We start from the raw sequence: 16,609 nt of genomic DNA, 5'->3' as shown, positions 1-16,609 counted from the left end.
AAAATTCTAAAATTTTCCATTCTTGACAAGGAGGGGGTGTCTCACCTTGAACCCGTCTTGTCATTAGATGGGTGGGAGTAGGGTAGGGGATTTTGTCTATGGAATGGGGAGGGGGTGCCCCCACCTAAAACCAACCCCATTTCCATTCTTCTTTCTCGGTCACCTTTTATCACTTTTTCCTATAATAACATTACGTATTTATGACCAATGTATCTTCTTAATCTAATACAATATTCCTATCTAGTGGTCAAAGATGCAATATAATATATAATTTTAAATTGAGTTCAACTATTTTAACCCGTTTGATCCAAATGGTTCACCCATTGACCCGAGAGAGGCGGAGGAAAAAAGCGGTTCCATTTTCGGGCTAATATTTATGTTTTTTTTGTTAATAATAATAAATACTTAATCTTAAATCGTTAATACTCAATAATCAATAGTTCATAAGGCAGTGTTTGGTTGCAATATAAATATATTTATACTGATGCAAAATTATGACAATACAAATGATTTGAGTGTAAATTCCAACTTATTTTTATTTTAAATTTTAGTTTATTTTATTTTATTACGATACAAATTAAGTAAAATAAGACATTGAACAGAATAAAATAAAATATAATACAAAATTAAATAAGAATTTGCATTTCCATGCATCTGTACTGGTGCAAATAAAATTGCACTTCAACCAAACGCAGCCTAAATGTAAATCTCAAAACTCGAAAGGACGAGAACCTTCTCGTCGCAGAGAACACAGGACCATTAGCGAATTGGTGAAGCAATTTCATAACCGAATTCAACTATTAAGAAGAATACGATAAAACCCGGTGAAGGTGCTGGCGCTACTTTGTTAAGAGAAGAAACCATGGAGGGCTTCGGCTCTGATGGCTCCGGCGACCTCCAGTGCATTGGCAAGTTGGAGGTCGTCAGTCACAAGCCCGTTGGGTTCCTCTGCGGAACTCTTCCAGTTCCCACTGACAAAGCTTTCCATGCCTCCGATTCCGCTCTTGTTCCTTCTTCTCAAACGTAAAAACCCCTTCTCTCTCTCTCTCTCACACACACACACACACCCGTTGTTCTGAGTTTTGTTTGGAATTTTTGATTCTATTATATTGTCATTTTTATGGATTTACAGGGTTAGTGCACCTCGGTATCGATTGCTTCCGATGGAGACTGATCTCAACACTCCCCCTCTCCTCTCCAATTTCCCAGACAAGGGCTTCCCGATAAGTGCCCTTCATCCCAGGACCAGTGGAGGTTTGTCTTTTGTTGAAAATTTTGGACCTTATAAGTGTTTAAACTGTAATGGAATGGTTACAAATGATAAGTGCAAGTGGATTGCGGTTATGAAATCGGATTGTCTGGTCCTAGTTCCTTGTCGGGAGTTTCCGGATTCATTTCTAGCTAAAATGTTAAAAAGGGATGACAACAATCTCTGTATAGATAAGAAACGGAAATTGACCTTGAATTAATAGGTGATTCAACTTATTTTAGTAATTAAAGAACATATGGATAAGCTCGATAGGGAAAGGAACCTTTAGAGTTTTAACATTGTATGGGATGATTGTGCTTTGGGAATTGTGATAGTATTATTCACATGTATGCTACTCTGTCATCTTAATTGATCTTGTTTGGTCTTACCAAAGTAGCTTTGGAAAATGACGCTGGCAATTGATGAAAGCAAGTTTGGATGAACTTCTATGTGGATGACTATTGGACTCTTCTCTTAATGAATTAATATTTGTAAGGTTCCATATGTTTCCTGGAAGAGGATTTTAGGTTTTTCACATTTAGAATAAATGTGCTACTAACAGGAAGTAAAATGGATATTTGGAACTTGGGTCTTGCCAAGGAACCTTTAGATTTATCCGATTGTTTTTCTGCAATCAGAATAATTTTCTTTTCTTTTTGGGAAAATTACAAATAGGTGCTTTGTAATTTGGGGGTAGTGACACCTAAGAGCCTCAACTTTATAGTGCGATAACCAAGTACCCTGAATTTTCAAAATTCAACACTCAAGTCCAGCACCGTTAACCAACATTGCAGTGAATGGTAAAATTACCAAACTGCCCATTTTAAATTCCTTTTATGCAGTCCTGATAATGAATTTGTTGAACTGGTTTGGGGGAATGGTCGGATTCTGATGCAAGGTCAGTCTAGTAAAACTCAAAAAAGTCTCTCGTGAAACTATCCTATAAAATATGTAAAGAGTAGTTTTGGGATTTTGAAATTTTTCAAGGCACCCATGATATCTAGGGATGGCAATAGGGCAAGTTCAGGGAGGGTTTTGTAAATTCTAGACCCTAACCACCTCCCTGAATCTCCCAACGCATACAGTCGTACCTGTCCCAAAACTCGTAGTAGGTTGGATTTTGAGAATCCATACCCTCCCCGACCCTACCCTCCCCACATTCAAGGGTAGAACTGGTTGGGTTTAGAACCCACATCTAATTTCCTATTATTTCTTGTTATATGTAAGCAATAAATAAATAAAATAACATAATGAAGCAGCAAAGTTTCCAATTATTTGATTAAGACATGTAAAAAACACATAAATTATCAATTACCCTTCACATAAAATTCAAAATATTATTAAGTTCAACACCTAATACATAAAGTTCATATGCTTTCCAACAATATGTGGGTCGAGGAGGGTTGGGTTTAGCCTAATTCTGTACCCTACCCGTAACCGTAGGGGTTGTAGAATCCCAAAACCCATCCGCATCCTAAAATCCATCCTTCAAGCAGAAAAAGCCCACCCCGTTCGGGCAGGTAGCCACTGAGTAGGGTAGAAATTGCCATCCTTGATGACATCATGTGCTGCAGATAATTGATGGAAAGCTAGCAGGTGGATTTAAGTGTTGATTTTTTAAAGTTCAGGCCCTTGGTTGTTGCACTTGAAAGTTGAGCCCTTAAGTGTTACTACCCCCAAAGTACAGGGTACTTATCTATAATTTTCCCATTCTTTTTTTTTTTTTTTTTTTTTTCTAGCAGCAATAGTATCCAGGAGTTTTACTAGCATTATAGAAAAGAAGAAGCCCCAGGGGACAATTTCAAACAGCAAATGATTGACAAAAACATGTCAAAATTTTACATCGAAGTAGTTGGGTATTTTCCCATTCTTTTTACTAGCATTTGATTACGATACTGGAAAAACTTGTAACTAATCAACTGGTATCGTAAAAGTGGTAACCAATCTGGTGATATTTGTCAAAATTTATGGGGGTTTTGATTGGTCAAAGCTCTTCTAGTATCATGTCTTTCTGGCACAATAGATTTTCCGTTTTTACTATATTAGTGAAATATTGTAAAATATACTCTAGTATTGCCATGTGGTATCCAATATCTTATTGGATACATATTACATCTGATTCAACTACAGTGATATTTCTGTACCCCTCCCCCCTCCCCCCTCCCCCCCCCTCAAAAAAAAAAAAAAAAAAACGGTGAAAATAGCCATTGGAGATCCCAATAGTTATATTATTTGGGTGGACTGGCATGTTTTGGCTCCGTGCCGGCTGCCATCCAGGCTGGCATGGGTCAATTTTTCATGCCATGTCGTGTTGGCCCGTGGGCCTCAAAACCCCCTGCCAGGCATAGCCCAGGGGTTTGGGCAAGCACTGCCCGGTTACTAGCGGGGTTGTGCTGGGCTATGCTGGTGCGTGGGCAGGCTGACCCACATTACAGTTGTATGATAATGTAGTATAGGCATCCAGGTATTATAGCTTAGAAATGAGAATATAGGCATGTAAGCTCAAAGTAGACAAATTTAGCAACTCCTTAGGTTTAGATATTTGGCATAAAATCATCTTTCATTCCCATTAAAATTTATACTGATTGGTTATAGCATAACTTTGATGGTGGCTATCATGTCAAATAAGAAAAAAGGAAAAAGAATGAAATGAAAAGGAAGTAAAATGAATATGAAAATGAATGAAGTGCTCATAAAGATAGGTAGGCTGGACAGGCTGGAGGATGAAGGTAATGTGCCCTTGGCTGCTAAGATGGAAAGAGAGAGACTAAAAAGTGAACCGGAAAGAATAGTTCAGAGGGAGGAGGTGAACTGGAGGTAGAAATCTAGGGCTTTCTGGTTGAGAGCTGGTGACAAGAATACAGTTTTTTTTTTCACGCCTATGCTAATGCCAGATGCAGGAGAAACACAATTTCTAGAATTAAAGTGGGTAATGATGTGACAGAAAGTTGGCCAGAAATCCAAGACGAAGTGGTGGTATTTTACAAATGTTTATATTCATCTAGGCAGAGGAGTTAAGTGGCATTAGGGGGAATGAGCCTAAGAAACTAAGTGAGTTTTCTGCCCTGTGGCTTGAGAGAGAGTTTGAGGTGTCTGAAGTTAAGGAGGTGTTAAAGGGAATTATAGGAGATAAAGCATCGGGACTGGATGGGTTCAATTTCTCCTTTATTAAATATTGCTGGAACATGCTAGAGGAAGACTTAATGCTAATGTTCAAAGAGCTTTTTTGATTCTAAGTTGCCGGATAAATTGGCTAATGCTTCATTTATCTCACTAATTCCTAAGAAGGATGTGGCTCTCGACATTAAAGATTTCTGCCCTATAAGTCTAATTTGCAGTCCTTATAAGCTTGCAAAAAAGTTTTGTAAGAAGGTTGAGAGGGGTGATCCATGAAGTAGTGGGCGAGACAAATGACATTTGTGGAAGGAAGGCAAAACCTGGATGATGTTCTTGTTGCTAGTGAATGTATTGATTTAAATCCTCTGTGTATAGGGCTTCATCCATGTCCTTAGAGCAGTGTTCTTTTCCCAAGTGTTGTGCAACCCTTGTAGACACTGGTTGAATTTTTGTGGGCAGCATAGCTTCTTGGCCATAAACTAGTTTATAAGGGTAGGTTCCCGTTGCTTCTCTTTTAGAGGTTCTGTATGCCCAGAGTGTATTTGACAGTTGATCTGCCCAATTTGTCTGATGTTCATTTACTACTTTCTTCAACATCCTTATTATTGTTTTATTTGTGGTCTTGGTATGACCATTGCCCTAAGTAGAATGTCCTAGTCTAGTAGCATAATGGTCTAAGAGGTATGGCACTGTTGAGTTTTTGAAGGACAATGTATTGTCTACCAATACTCTCATGGTTACTCCAAACCTGTGGATGATGTTTTGCCCAAGGTTCAAAGTTTTTATAGAGTCCGATACACCAAATTGGGTGTATCAGACTTTGTATCAACACTCTTAGTTTTTTTTTTTTTCAAAATATGTTCACGGGGTCGGTTAAAGGCCTGGTTACCCCCTGAAACAAGTCTTACTCTGGAACTCTTTATATCAGTGTTTTAAAAGGCACGGGAGGCGCACTCCTGGAGGCACACCTCCAGGTGAGGCACTCCCAAAATGCCTTGAGGCGTATGCCAGAGGCGCTGACACCTCTGAGGTGTATGCCTCATACGCTTTGTTCACGAGGCGTGCTAGAGGCATATGCCTCATGCACCTCATGCACACCTCATATAAAAAGACAGAAAAAAAAGAAAAAAGAAAAAAGGAATGGAAAGGAAAAGAAAAGAAAGGGAAGGGAATGAAAAAGAAAGAGAAGAAAAAAAGAGAAAAGGAAAGAAAAGAAAAGGGAAGGGAAGGGAAGAAAAGATAAGGGGAAAGAAAGTGGTTTGCCTCCAGCCCCTTCAACTAGTGCTATGCATCTTTGTTCTTTTCTTTTTTTTTTGATCAATAACAATATTTCATTAATTAATCACAGAAGTGATTACATGGAGGAAGATAAACTTTCTTATCTTCCATCTGAAACTTGAGCCCTCAAGAAGAGAAAAAAGAAAAAATTACACTTGTGCCCAAAACATTGACAACCTCTCGATCCCTTGCTTAGCTAACCCAACAGCAAAAGAGTTAGCTGATCTTGACTTCCATCTCTTGAACCAGCCACCAAAATTTCCTCCTCTCATTATTGTACATCCATAACCTGCTATTTTCTTTATTCAGCCACCCTACCACCACCTCCGAGTCCCCTTCAATTATGAGTTTTTTTATATTCATCTCCTTTGCTCTTTGGACTCCTTCCAAAGCTGCAAAGATCTTGGCCCTAAGAGAGTCACCCACTCCAATTGGGCCTGAGAACAGGGCTAAAACAAGCCCATTCTCATCCCTAAACACACCCCCAATCCCTGAGTGTCTAGGATTCCCCCAACTACTCCCATCAAAGTTTAGTTTTAAAAAACCAGCAGGTGGAGGGGTCCAAGACACACTCAATACTGTTTTGGTCTAGGTGCAGTTAGCAATCTCACCCCACTTCCTCAACAAGTCATCCACTGTGAAGTCTGTAAACAGCTCTGAAGATTTCACCCACTGTACCACCCTTATATGGATCAGTTCTCTCAGTTCTTCATTGCCTCTCTCTACTTCAGAGAAGATCTTGGAGTTTCTTTCCTCCCACAAAGCCCAACATACCGCAGCCCTCAAACATCTCCACATGGTCCTTCCCCTTATCATTTGCCACCTAAAGAAGGAAGGGGAAAAAAGGCTTTGCAAGTTTGATAGAGGGTTCCATCTACTCCCAAAAAGAGAGAAAGCCCACTCCCAAATGCACTTTGCAAACCGGCAAGACACTAGTAGGTGAAAACCAATCTCCCCATCCGCTTAACAAAGAACATACCTGTGAGGGGATAAACATGTCTTGGCCTCTTGGTTCTCTTCTTTTGAACCAGATCACCAGTATTGATTCTTTCCAAAAAAGCTTCCCAGCAAAAACTACCAACCCTAGGAGGAATTGGTTTGCACCAAGCCTCATTAACCGGGAAGGGAGGTGCTACAGGGCTGGGGGACTGACTTAAGACTTCGAAAAAAGAGGCACAAGAAAATGAGCCGGTGGGGGTGGGGGTCTAGATTCTAGAATCCAACTTAGCAGGGTCCAAGAAAACATTATCAAGGATTCCAAGGAGACTCGTAGAGAGATTAAGTGGGCAAAACTGGAATGTTACACCTGACCCCTAGACTCGATTATGATACTACACTAGGTGTCGGATTGGGCTGTCTTTGATGTGCCAATCAGTGAGATCCTTAGAGGGGGTCAAAACCTGGGTATGTTGGGATAGTTCGAGAATTCATCTGAGTGGGTGATCATAGTGACAGGATCAACCCCTTTGTTGGACAAAGGTAATAATCGGGGATGCACTCTCTCTGATGGAAACCAAAACTGCCGGCAGTTGATTTCAATCGTTGAAATTTGTTTTGCAAAATATATTTTATATACGGATATAAATATATATATATATATATATATATATTATGGTTTCAAATCGTTTGCAAAAAGGTTTTAATTCCCGGGATCCATGTGAGTAGAGAGTGCAGCACTGTTCCTTGTAGTCGAGGGAGAGGTCCTCTCTTGTCGGGCAGTGTATGATCATTATGGCTGAGAGGTTAAGTGTAAGACCATTGAGCGTAATACCTGATGGGCTAATCTTGCATCTGCCCACAGTCCCTGGGTTTTTATAAGGTGGCTTGGCCCAGGGACCACTTAGTGTAAGTGTTGGGCCCATTAGGAGTCCATGTGATGGGCTTCAGGGGGTTCACTGTCTTTTTAGTGAATTCGGCCAGACCTTGTAACTGAGGTTGGGCTGAACCCATGTGGCTGATGTGTAGATCAATGTTTGGGTCCCACGCCATACAAAGAAGCCCAACTGGGCAACAGTTTGGAAGCATTCTGAGCACTTAGACTTATTGGGCCTAAAGCCCATTTCGAACTGGCCTAATTTGATTAGTTAAATAAGGGGGTGGATTTGGGATTAAATCAGTAGATAGGATAGGGTCTTATCCCTATTCACTCAGAGAGTCTAGATCTGAATACAAATTTGGATTTAGAAACCTCCTAATGAGATTAGGAGAGAGCTGATCTAATCTGCAGATAAGATAAGGTCTTATCCTTATCTCTTAAAGAGAACTCCTTATCCAAATACAAATTTGGATTACGAAACACCTAATGAGATTAGGAGCTCTCTTTAAGCCTATAAAAGGAGGGGGCGAACCATTCAGCCCATCCCAAATTCCAGAGATCAGATCTCAGTTTACACATAGAGAAGACAACACCAGTGTGACTGCGCCATCTTTCTCTCTGCGTCCTCCTCCAGTTGCTGCCATACTGCCAGTTCGATCTCCATTGTAGGAACGATCAAGAAGAGTCTTGATATTAGTCTTTGGAGAAAGGCTGATTAGAAGTCGTGCTCACTGCCTCCATTGAATTCTTGCTGAAGAATTCGGTTCGTTGGACGGACCCTGCTGATTCTGCTCCAATATTCGCTGTGTCATCTTCAGTGGGAGCAGTCTTTGGAGTTTTTCTTTGGGCGTGAACACCTTCATTGGGAGATACTGCATCTTCGTATCAGGTATATCCCTCTCCTACTGAATTTGTTCATATTTGGTTTGGTTCTTGGTTCAAGATTGATCCTTGAAAAGCAGTTTTCTAAAACAGGGAATGTGATTCCTGTTAGACAGTTTTGTATGCCCTTAGCTTCAATCAGAATGATGTACTTTATGAGTTTATTGTAAATGAATAAAGATACATATTTGATTCATGTTCCCTTGGTATGTTTCTGTGTAATACCCTTAAACTGGACACTTAATGAGACTCGTGTTAGTTTAGAATGTTCACAGCCGGTGGGTTGGTCTGGGGAGACCTATCCTGACAACGTTGACACTGTGGTGCCACCAAGTCGGTTGGGGTGGCCTGTCTCAGCTGCCAGGGTGAGACCCTAGGCACATACAGTGTAGGATTAATTGAATCTTTGAACTGGACCAGATTTCCAGTATTGCCCTGGACCTTGGAGATTGATGGGCAAAACTGGAAAGTTACACCCGACCCCTAGACTCGATTATGATACTGCACTAGGTGTCGGATTGGGCTATCTTTGATGTACCAATCAGTGAGATCCTTAGCAGGGATCAAAACCTGGGTATGTTGGGACAGTCCGAGAATTCATCTCAGTGGGTGATCATAGTGACAGGATCAGTCCCTTTGTCGGACAAAGGTAATGATCGGGGATGCACTCTCACTGATGGAAACCAAGACTGCCGGCAGCCGATTTCAACCGTTGAGATTTGTTTTGCAAAATATATTTTATATAAGATATAAAAGTATATATATATGGTTTCTAAAATGTTTGCAAAAGGTTTTAATTCCCGGGATCCATATGAGTGGAGAGTGCAACACTGTTCCTTGCAGCCGAGGGAGAGGTCCTCTCTTGTCGGGCAGTGTATGATCATTATGGGCTGAGATGTTAAGTGTAAGACCATTGAGGATAACACTTGATGGGTTAATCTTGCATCTGCCCACAGTCCCTGGGTGTTACAAGGTGGCTTGGCCCAGGGACCACTTAGTGTAAGTGTTGGGCCCATAGAGCTCATTTGATGGGTTTCAAGGGGTACACTGTCTTTAGCAGTGCATTCGTCTAGGCCTTGTAACAAAGGCTGGGCTGAACCCATGTGGCTGATGTGTAGATCAATGCTTGGGTCCCACGCCATACAAGGAAGCCCAACTGGGCAGCAATTTGGAAGGTTTTTGAGTACATAACCTTAAATGGGCCTTAAGCCCATTTCGAACTGGGCTGATTTGATCAGTCATTTAAAGGGGGCGAATTCTGAAGTGGGTCAGCTAAAAGGATTGGGCTTAGACCCTATCCACTCAGAGAGTCCAAGATCTAAATAAGATTTAGATCTGGAAACCTCCTAATTAGATTAGGAGACAGCTGATCTGATCTGCAGATAAGATAAGGATTATCCCTTATCACTAAGGGACTTCTAACCCAAATATGATTTGGATTAGCAACTCCTAATCTGATTAGGAGCTGAACCCTTTAAGATTATAAAAGGGGAAGGGGGCGGCAGCCTTAAAAAAAAACAACAATAACATCAATAGCATTCTTCTCTTTAAGAAAGAGAGATTAAGAGATTTCCTGCATACTGCGAATTCTCTTCTGCCACCACCTTCCTGCCATTGCCATTCCTTCAGTTCGATCTCCAGTTCTTGGGAGCAATCAAGATTGGATCTTGATTTCAATCTTTTGGGAAAAGATTGATTGGAACTGTACTCACAAGCCGTCCAGTTGATTCTTGCGAAGGGTCAAGTTCTTTTGAAGAACATTGCTGATTCTGCTCCATCCTTCACTGTGCCATCTTCAGTGGGAGCAGATTTTGGATCCTTCCTTGGGCGTGAACACCTCCATTGGGAGATAGTATTTCTCCGTATCAGGTATTATCCTCTCCCACTCCCTTTGGTTCAGATCTGGTTCAGTTTATGGTTCAAGATTGATCCTTGAAAATATGATTTTCTAAATAGGGAATACGATTCCCAGTTGAAGGGAGAGATAAAATTTTTGAAATTCGCCCCTTATTCCGCAATCTTTGGGCGTCCATAGGATGGATCTCTCATCCCTTCACACATGGGAGAGAGATAAATTTTTGAAATTTCGCCCTACCTTCTTGTAGGGTTCGGCCATCCATATGATGGATCTCTCATCCCTTCAAGAACACCTCGTGTCACACCTCTGCGAGGAGAGAGGACTATGTCATAGTCTCATTTCCTTCTCTCCATCATCCTTCACACTACCAATGAAGGAGATCGCACTACTACCGTTTCTGAACTACGCCTTACGCCTCTAGGTAGTGGAACACCTCGCGTCACACCTCCACGTTTTAAAACATTGCTTTATATTTCGCGTATCGGTGACCCACTGATATGATACGTATTGGCCGTACGGGCCGATATGTGATGAAATTTTGAACCTTGGTTTTGCCTTATAAAATTAGCAAATTAGCTGCTGCAATAGAATCAAACTCTAATTGAATAGTTCGGGCTCGAGTTTTATTAGGCTTGATTTGAGTTTGATTTTAATTGAGCTTGAATCGAGTTCAAACCTCGGGGTAAGTTTGACTAGTTATTCGAGCTCAAGCTCGACCAATAAAAAGTTCGACTTAAAAGCTCGGGAGCTTGGCTTGATTGACACATATATTTTAATGAAAATATGTATTTATGCAAATATATATTATGAAAAAATATTTTTATATTCTATATGTAAGAATATACTATATATTATAAAAAATATATCATATTCTATTCATTTTCGAGCCTTTGAGCTGAACTCGAGCTCATTGAATATTTAATCAAATCAAGCTTGGACTGGAAAATTATAGTTTGAATCGAGCTCGACCTCGAGCTCAAGCTCAAGCCTAGTAGCATTTTAGTCGAGCCGAGCCAAGACATGCCAAAGTTTAGCTCGACTTGATTGCACCTCTAGCAGTGACCTTAAGAGGAATTGTTTCTACCCACTTTGTAAAGTAAGTGGTGGCCATTAGGATGCAGCAATATCCGTAGGATGGTGATGTAATCATCCCTATGAGGTCCATACCCCAGGTGTGGAATGGCCAGGGTGTGAGGATGGGGTTGAGGGGTTGCATTGGTTTATGAATGAGTAGGGCATGGATTTGGCATTGTTTGCACTTCTTTACATGTGTTGTGGCAACCTGTATTATTGAAGGCCAGTAAAATTCCATTTGAATAATGTGGTTAGAGAGGGCATGTTGACCTTGGTGGGCTTCAGGCTCTTGGTTATGTGCTAAGGATAAAGCTTCCTATGCTTCCTCTTCTCCTAAGCATCTCAAAGGGTTGTTTGTGAAAGACCTGAACAAAACTCCATTTACCAAATAATATCTCTTAGCTTTTTGAGCTAGGGTTTCTGCAGCTTTCTGATCCCCCGGCCAAGGTTCCTTATCTTAGATAAGCTATTTAGGGTCATCTCCAGTCTGTTGTTGCTATATGCAAGCACTCTTGCTTGTCAAACATAGGTAAACACTCGACACAGTCCTGCCTTTCTTGGGCTTCTTTCTTCATTTATGGCCAATAATAGCCTAACCTCTGTAACTTTCTATATAAGGTGGTCAATGGGTTTCCGCAGCACTGGGTGTGTACTTCCTCTAAGACTCTCTTACTTTCTTCAGCCCCTAGACACCTGACTCTCACTCCATCTGCCATCTTGTAGTATAACACATCTTTGAGGATTTGGAATTTAGTTAAGAAATGATTCCCTTTTGCTGAGGCTGCTGGGTTTTGAAGTTTTGCTACTATCTCATACCCCCAGTCTTCCTTGACTATGTGTTCTTGGGATGTTCTACAAGATGTGCTAAGTTATCAGGGGTTGATTGTACCTTTTTAGCCATTGTGACCGTGACCTCAGCTCCTTCAAACTGTATCAGTGAACTTAGTGTGGCTAGTGAGTTTGTGAACATGTTTTTGGCTCTGTTTATGTGATTGAAAGTTACTATATCTTAGCAGAGTTGGTTAAGTAGGGTCCTATATGGTAGTAGTGCGGTCTCCTTCATTTCCATTTCGACACTGGACTGTTGGATAACTAAGGATGAATCGCCAAATATTGCTAACCTTTTGACCCCCCTTTCTCAGACTACCAGTAGTCCTAGGGTTATGGATTCGTACTCAGCTACATCGTGTGACCCTGGAAACTGTAGTTTGAAGGCCTTGGCTATTTTAGTACTGTTTGGGGACTGCAGGATGACACCAACACCCTCCTGCAGTTACTGCTCCGTCAAAGTATAGTGTCCACTTTGCTTCCTCTATGTTTGCAACCTTGGGTACTTTTCTTAGGATGTCCTCACTGATTTCTGAGGTGTCCACAGTAGGGAACATAGCTAATAAGTCTGCAAAGGCTTGGGATTTGATTGCTTTTGGGGCTATGTACTTGATGGAAAACTCATAAACTGCATTAGCCAATGTACCAGATGCCTTGAGAGGGGTGGTTTGCCCACAAAATACTTGATAGGGTCAGTTTTACTAATTAACAGGTTCTTGTGGCCTAGTAGATAGTGCCTAAACTTTCGCACTGCAAACACCAGGGCTAAACACTTTCTTCATGTTTGAATTTTCTGACTTTTTTTTTTGATTTTTTAGCTTTTGGTATCTCTTGGGGCTATCTAAAAAAGGAAAATGCCTTTGGAAGACTATTCCAGCCGCTGTGATTGGCTCCATTTGGTCAGAAAGGAATAACAGATTGTTTAGAGATCAAAGAAAGATTCCTGTGATTGGGTGAATGAGAAGTTTAAACATTGCTCTGGGTAGTTTGCTTTGAAGGGGCTGCAGGTGTGAAAATGATCAAAAAATTAAAGGCCATTAAGGAAGGATTGAGGGAGAGAAGGAAGGAGACATTTGGAGGGGAAGAACGTAGAAAAAGGAGATTTTGGAAAAACTAGCTAGACAAGACAGAATTAGAGAGGAAGGTGAATTCAAGAGAGAAGCCCAAATTGAGATGGCAGCTTTAGAGTTGGAGCTGGCTAGACTGGACAGAATTAGAGAGGAAGGTGAATTCAAGAGAGAAGCCCAAATTGATATGGCGGCTTTGGAGTTAGAGCTGGAAAGTCTAGTCTTGAGGTAGGAGTAAGGTGGAGACAGAACTCAAGAGCTTTATAGCTAAAAGAAGGAGACAAGAACACCCGGTTTTTCCATGCCTTTGCAAATGGAGGAAGAAGAAAAAACATGACCACTAGGGTGTTGGTGGAGGAGGAGGTGGTGGAGACATGGGGGGAAATTCAAGAAAAAATGGTGTCCTATTACAAGAGGCTGTATGCGGGGAGAAACTGGTGCTGGGTGTCATTGGGAGATTTAGAGCCAAGTCAGCTAAGTGACAGTTCAGCAATCTGGTTAGAGAGGGCTCTTGAAGTAGCAGAGGTAAAGGAGGCATTGAAGAAGATAAATAGTGATAAAGCACCCGGTCCAGATGGATTCAACTTCAACTTCATCAAGAGTTGCTGGTACTTCTTGCAAGAGGACTTTATGCAGTTATACAAAGAGTTCTGGGAATCCAAAAGTTTAGACAGAAGGGTAAATGCAACATTTATAGCTTTAGTTCAGAAAAAGAGTGGAGCAGTGCACATGAAAGATTTCAGGCCAATAAGTTTAATAAGCAGTCCCTACAATCTTTTGGCAAAAGTGTTGGCAAGCAGGTTGAAGAGAGTGATCCAGGAAGTGGTGGGGGAATCTCAGATGGCTTTTGTAGAAGGAAGGCAGATCCTGGTTTGTAAGCTGGATATAGAGAAGGCGTATGACCATGTGGAATGGGTTTTTTTTGGAGGAGATGCATTGATTGATGGGGTTTGGGGAGACTTGGAGGGGCTGGATGTATGGGTGTATTTCATCTGCGTCCTTTTCTTTACTTATCAATGGGGTATCTTCAGAATTCTTTCAAGCCTCTAGGGGATTGAGGCAAGGGGATCCAATCTCCCCGTTGTTGTTTGTGTTAGTAATGGAAGCTTTAAATATGGTCATGAAGAAAGGAGTTCAGAGGGACTGGATTGAAGTCTTTAAGGTTGGAGCATAAGGACCTTGTATATCCCATCTACAGTATGCTTGTGACACATTAGTTTTCTTAGATGCCTCGGTGAACCAAGTCTTGAATCTCAGAGCAGTGTTAGCTAACTTTGAGATGCTGACCGGTCTGAAAGTGAACCTAGAGAAGAGTCTACTGATAGGAGTTTTAGAGATAAGTGGGGGGGGGGGGGGGGAATGGAACAGTTTACAGGGGTGCTGGAGTGCAGAGTAGGGGAGCTTCCTTTTATGTATTTAAGACTTCCGGTGGGGTCAAGGCAGCAGCAACAAGTATTTGGAAGCCTCTACTAGAAAGAGTAGAAAAGAGGTTGGACAGATGGAAGGCTAAGTACCTATCTTTGGGAGGGAGAATCATACTTATAAAGAGTGTTTTGGCCAGCTTACCAACTTATTACCTTTCCTTTCTAAGAGTACCTAATGAAGTGGCTAAGAAGGTTGAGAGAATTCAAAGGGACTTCTTATGGGAAGGGGTGGGGGGAGCCAAAAAATATCACTTGGTCAAGTGGGAGGAGGTGTGCAAGCCAAAGGAGAGGGGAGGTTTGGGGCTGAAAAGGGTCAAGGTAATAAATAAAGCACTTCTAGGGAAATGGCTGTGGAGGTTTAGGCAAGGGAGGGAGAGGGAGGCTCTATGGAGGAGAGTGGTGGTTGGAAATATGGTGTGATAAGATTCGGGTGGGAACCAAGGGAAGTGAGAAGCTCATATGGGGTGAGTGTTTGGAAAGGAATAATAAGTTTCAATCAAGATTTCAGAAAATTGGTCAAGTTTATAGTGGGGGAAGGCTCTAGAGTGAGGTTCTAGGAAGATGAGTGGCTTGAAATAGGGAAGTTAAGTGAGGTGTGCCTAAGGTTATATAAGTTAACAGAACAACAAGTCTCAATAGCCCAATGCTATGACTGGAGAGGGGAGCAATTGATCTGGAATCCAAACTTCAGAAGGCCTCTTCTAGATCAAGAAGTGGAAGAGTGTATTGTGCTTCTGGAAAAGGTAGAAGGAACCAACATTTTTAGAGATATAGAGGATGGTCTCTGGTGGAAAGAATGTAAGGAAGGCAGATTTACAGTCAAGTCATTTTACAAAGCTCTAACGAGAGAAGAAAGGGGTACGTACCAGATAAAAGAGTATGGGGTAACCCAGTCCCCCCAAGGGTAGAAGCCTTCGCCTGGTTGGTGGCACACGATATTATTCTCACCTCTGTTCATCTGAAATTAGGGGTTTATATCTTGCCAACTGGTGTTATATATGCAATCAGGGGCACCCTTTGCAAAGCAAATGAGGAAAGTTGCTACCATTTACTAATCACTTGCTCATTTGTTGTAGGCCTTTGGGAAAACTTTTTGATCTTTTTGGCTGCAGGTGGACAGAACCGGTGCAGATTTGCAATCTTTATGATCCTACAACTTTCAGGTGGCCAAATAGAAGAGGAAGAGTTTTGTGGAGGTGTGTGAGAGCTGCTTTGGTGTGGACTGTGTGGGAGGAACGAAATGCTAGAATCTTTAATGACAAGGAGAGGGGTCAAACTTGTGTGTTAGAAAGTATCTTATGTAGGGCCATAAGTTGGGTAAAATCATTGGATCTGTTCTCCTCCTACACTTTTGATGACATAAGGAGAAATTGGGAACAACTAGCTAAAAGTTCCGCAGTCAGAAGCAAGCCAATGGTGGATTGGAAGTCTCCTGATGCAGGCGTCATTAAACTAAATTTTGATGGCAGTAGCTTGGGCAACCCGTGGCCATCTGGAATAGGGGAAGTCTTTAGAAATGATCAGGGTCAGATTGTAGCTCTATTTTCTGGTCCTATAGGGTGGGGAGACTCAGTAAATGCAGAACTCCAAGCTGTATTACAAGGAGCAGAATGTGCAAGAGAGTTAGCAGTGGAGCATTTAATGATTGAAGGTGATTCTAAATTGGTTGTTGGATGGCTAAAAGAACCAGAGACGACAGCCTGGCCGTACAGGGGGACTTTGAGAAGATTTAAGTGGCTGACTTCAAATATTTCAGTCACAGTTCAATGGGAAAGAAGATCGGCAAATGGGCTGGCAGACCTCCTAGCTAAACAAGGAGTACATAGGACTCAGCTCTTTTGGGCTCAATTGTAAGCTTTATGATATAGTTTGGAGGCTGCACCTCGCGCCTCTTAGTGGGGAATTGTATGATGTATACTTAGTTCTTTAGTTAATAAAATTATCATTACCTTTATCTATCAAAAAAAAAAAAAAAAGAAACAGTCTTCCATTTGTTCTCATGCAGTATAGCAAGCT

The 16,609-nt window shown here is 41.4% G+C and overlaps 1 protein-coding gene across 5 annotated transcripts in view; it reads left to right on the top strand.

The window, feature by feature from the left end:
- The first annotated feature begins 726 nt into the window (after positions 1-726).
- The window catches only part of LOC104590084 (erythroid differentiation factor-like protein), a 41,141-nt gene continuing 25,258 nt past the window's right edge, over positions 727-16,609 (top strand). For 4 of the 5 annotated variants that reach the window (XR_016081269.1, XR_016081270.1, XM_088896470.1 and 1 more), the window contains exons 1-2: positions 727-1,023; positions 1,133-1,254. Coding sequence is in view for 3 of the 5 variants with exons in the window: in XM_088896470.1 (XP_088752596.1) it covers positions 863-1,023; positions 1,133-1,254 (283 nt within the window). In the remaining 2 variants the exon portion in view is untranslated. The remainder of the gene's footprint in view (positions 1,024-1,132; positions 1,255-16,609) is intronic. The other variant, XM_010248615.3, reaches the window with a different exon arrangement.

Source organism: Nelumbo nucifera, chromosome 1, assembly GCF_055504915.1.
Source record: "Nelumbo nucifera cultivar China Antique chromosome 1, China Antique-T2T, whole genome shotgun sequence".
In the NCBI taxonomy this organism is placed as follows: domain Eukaryota; kingdom Viridiplantae; phylum Streptophyta; class Magnoliopsida; order Proteales; family Nelumbonaceae; genus Nelumbo; species Nelumbo nucifera.
Note: the sequence above shows the minus strand (reverse complement) of the source record. Positions and strands in the feature narration are given on the sequence as shown.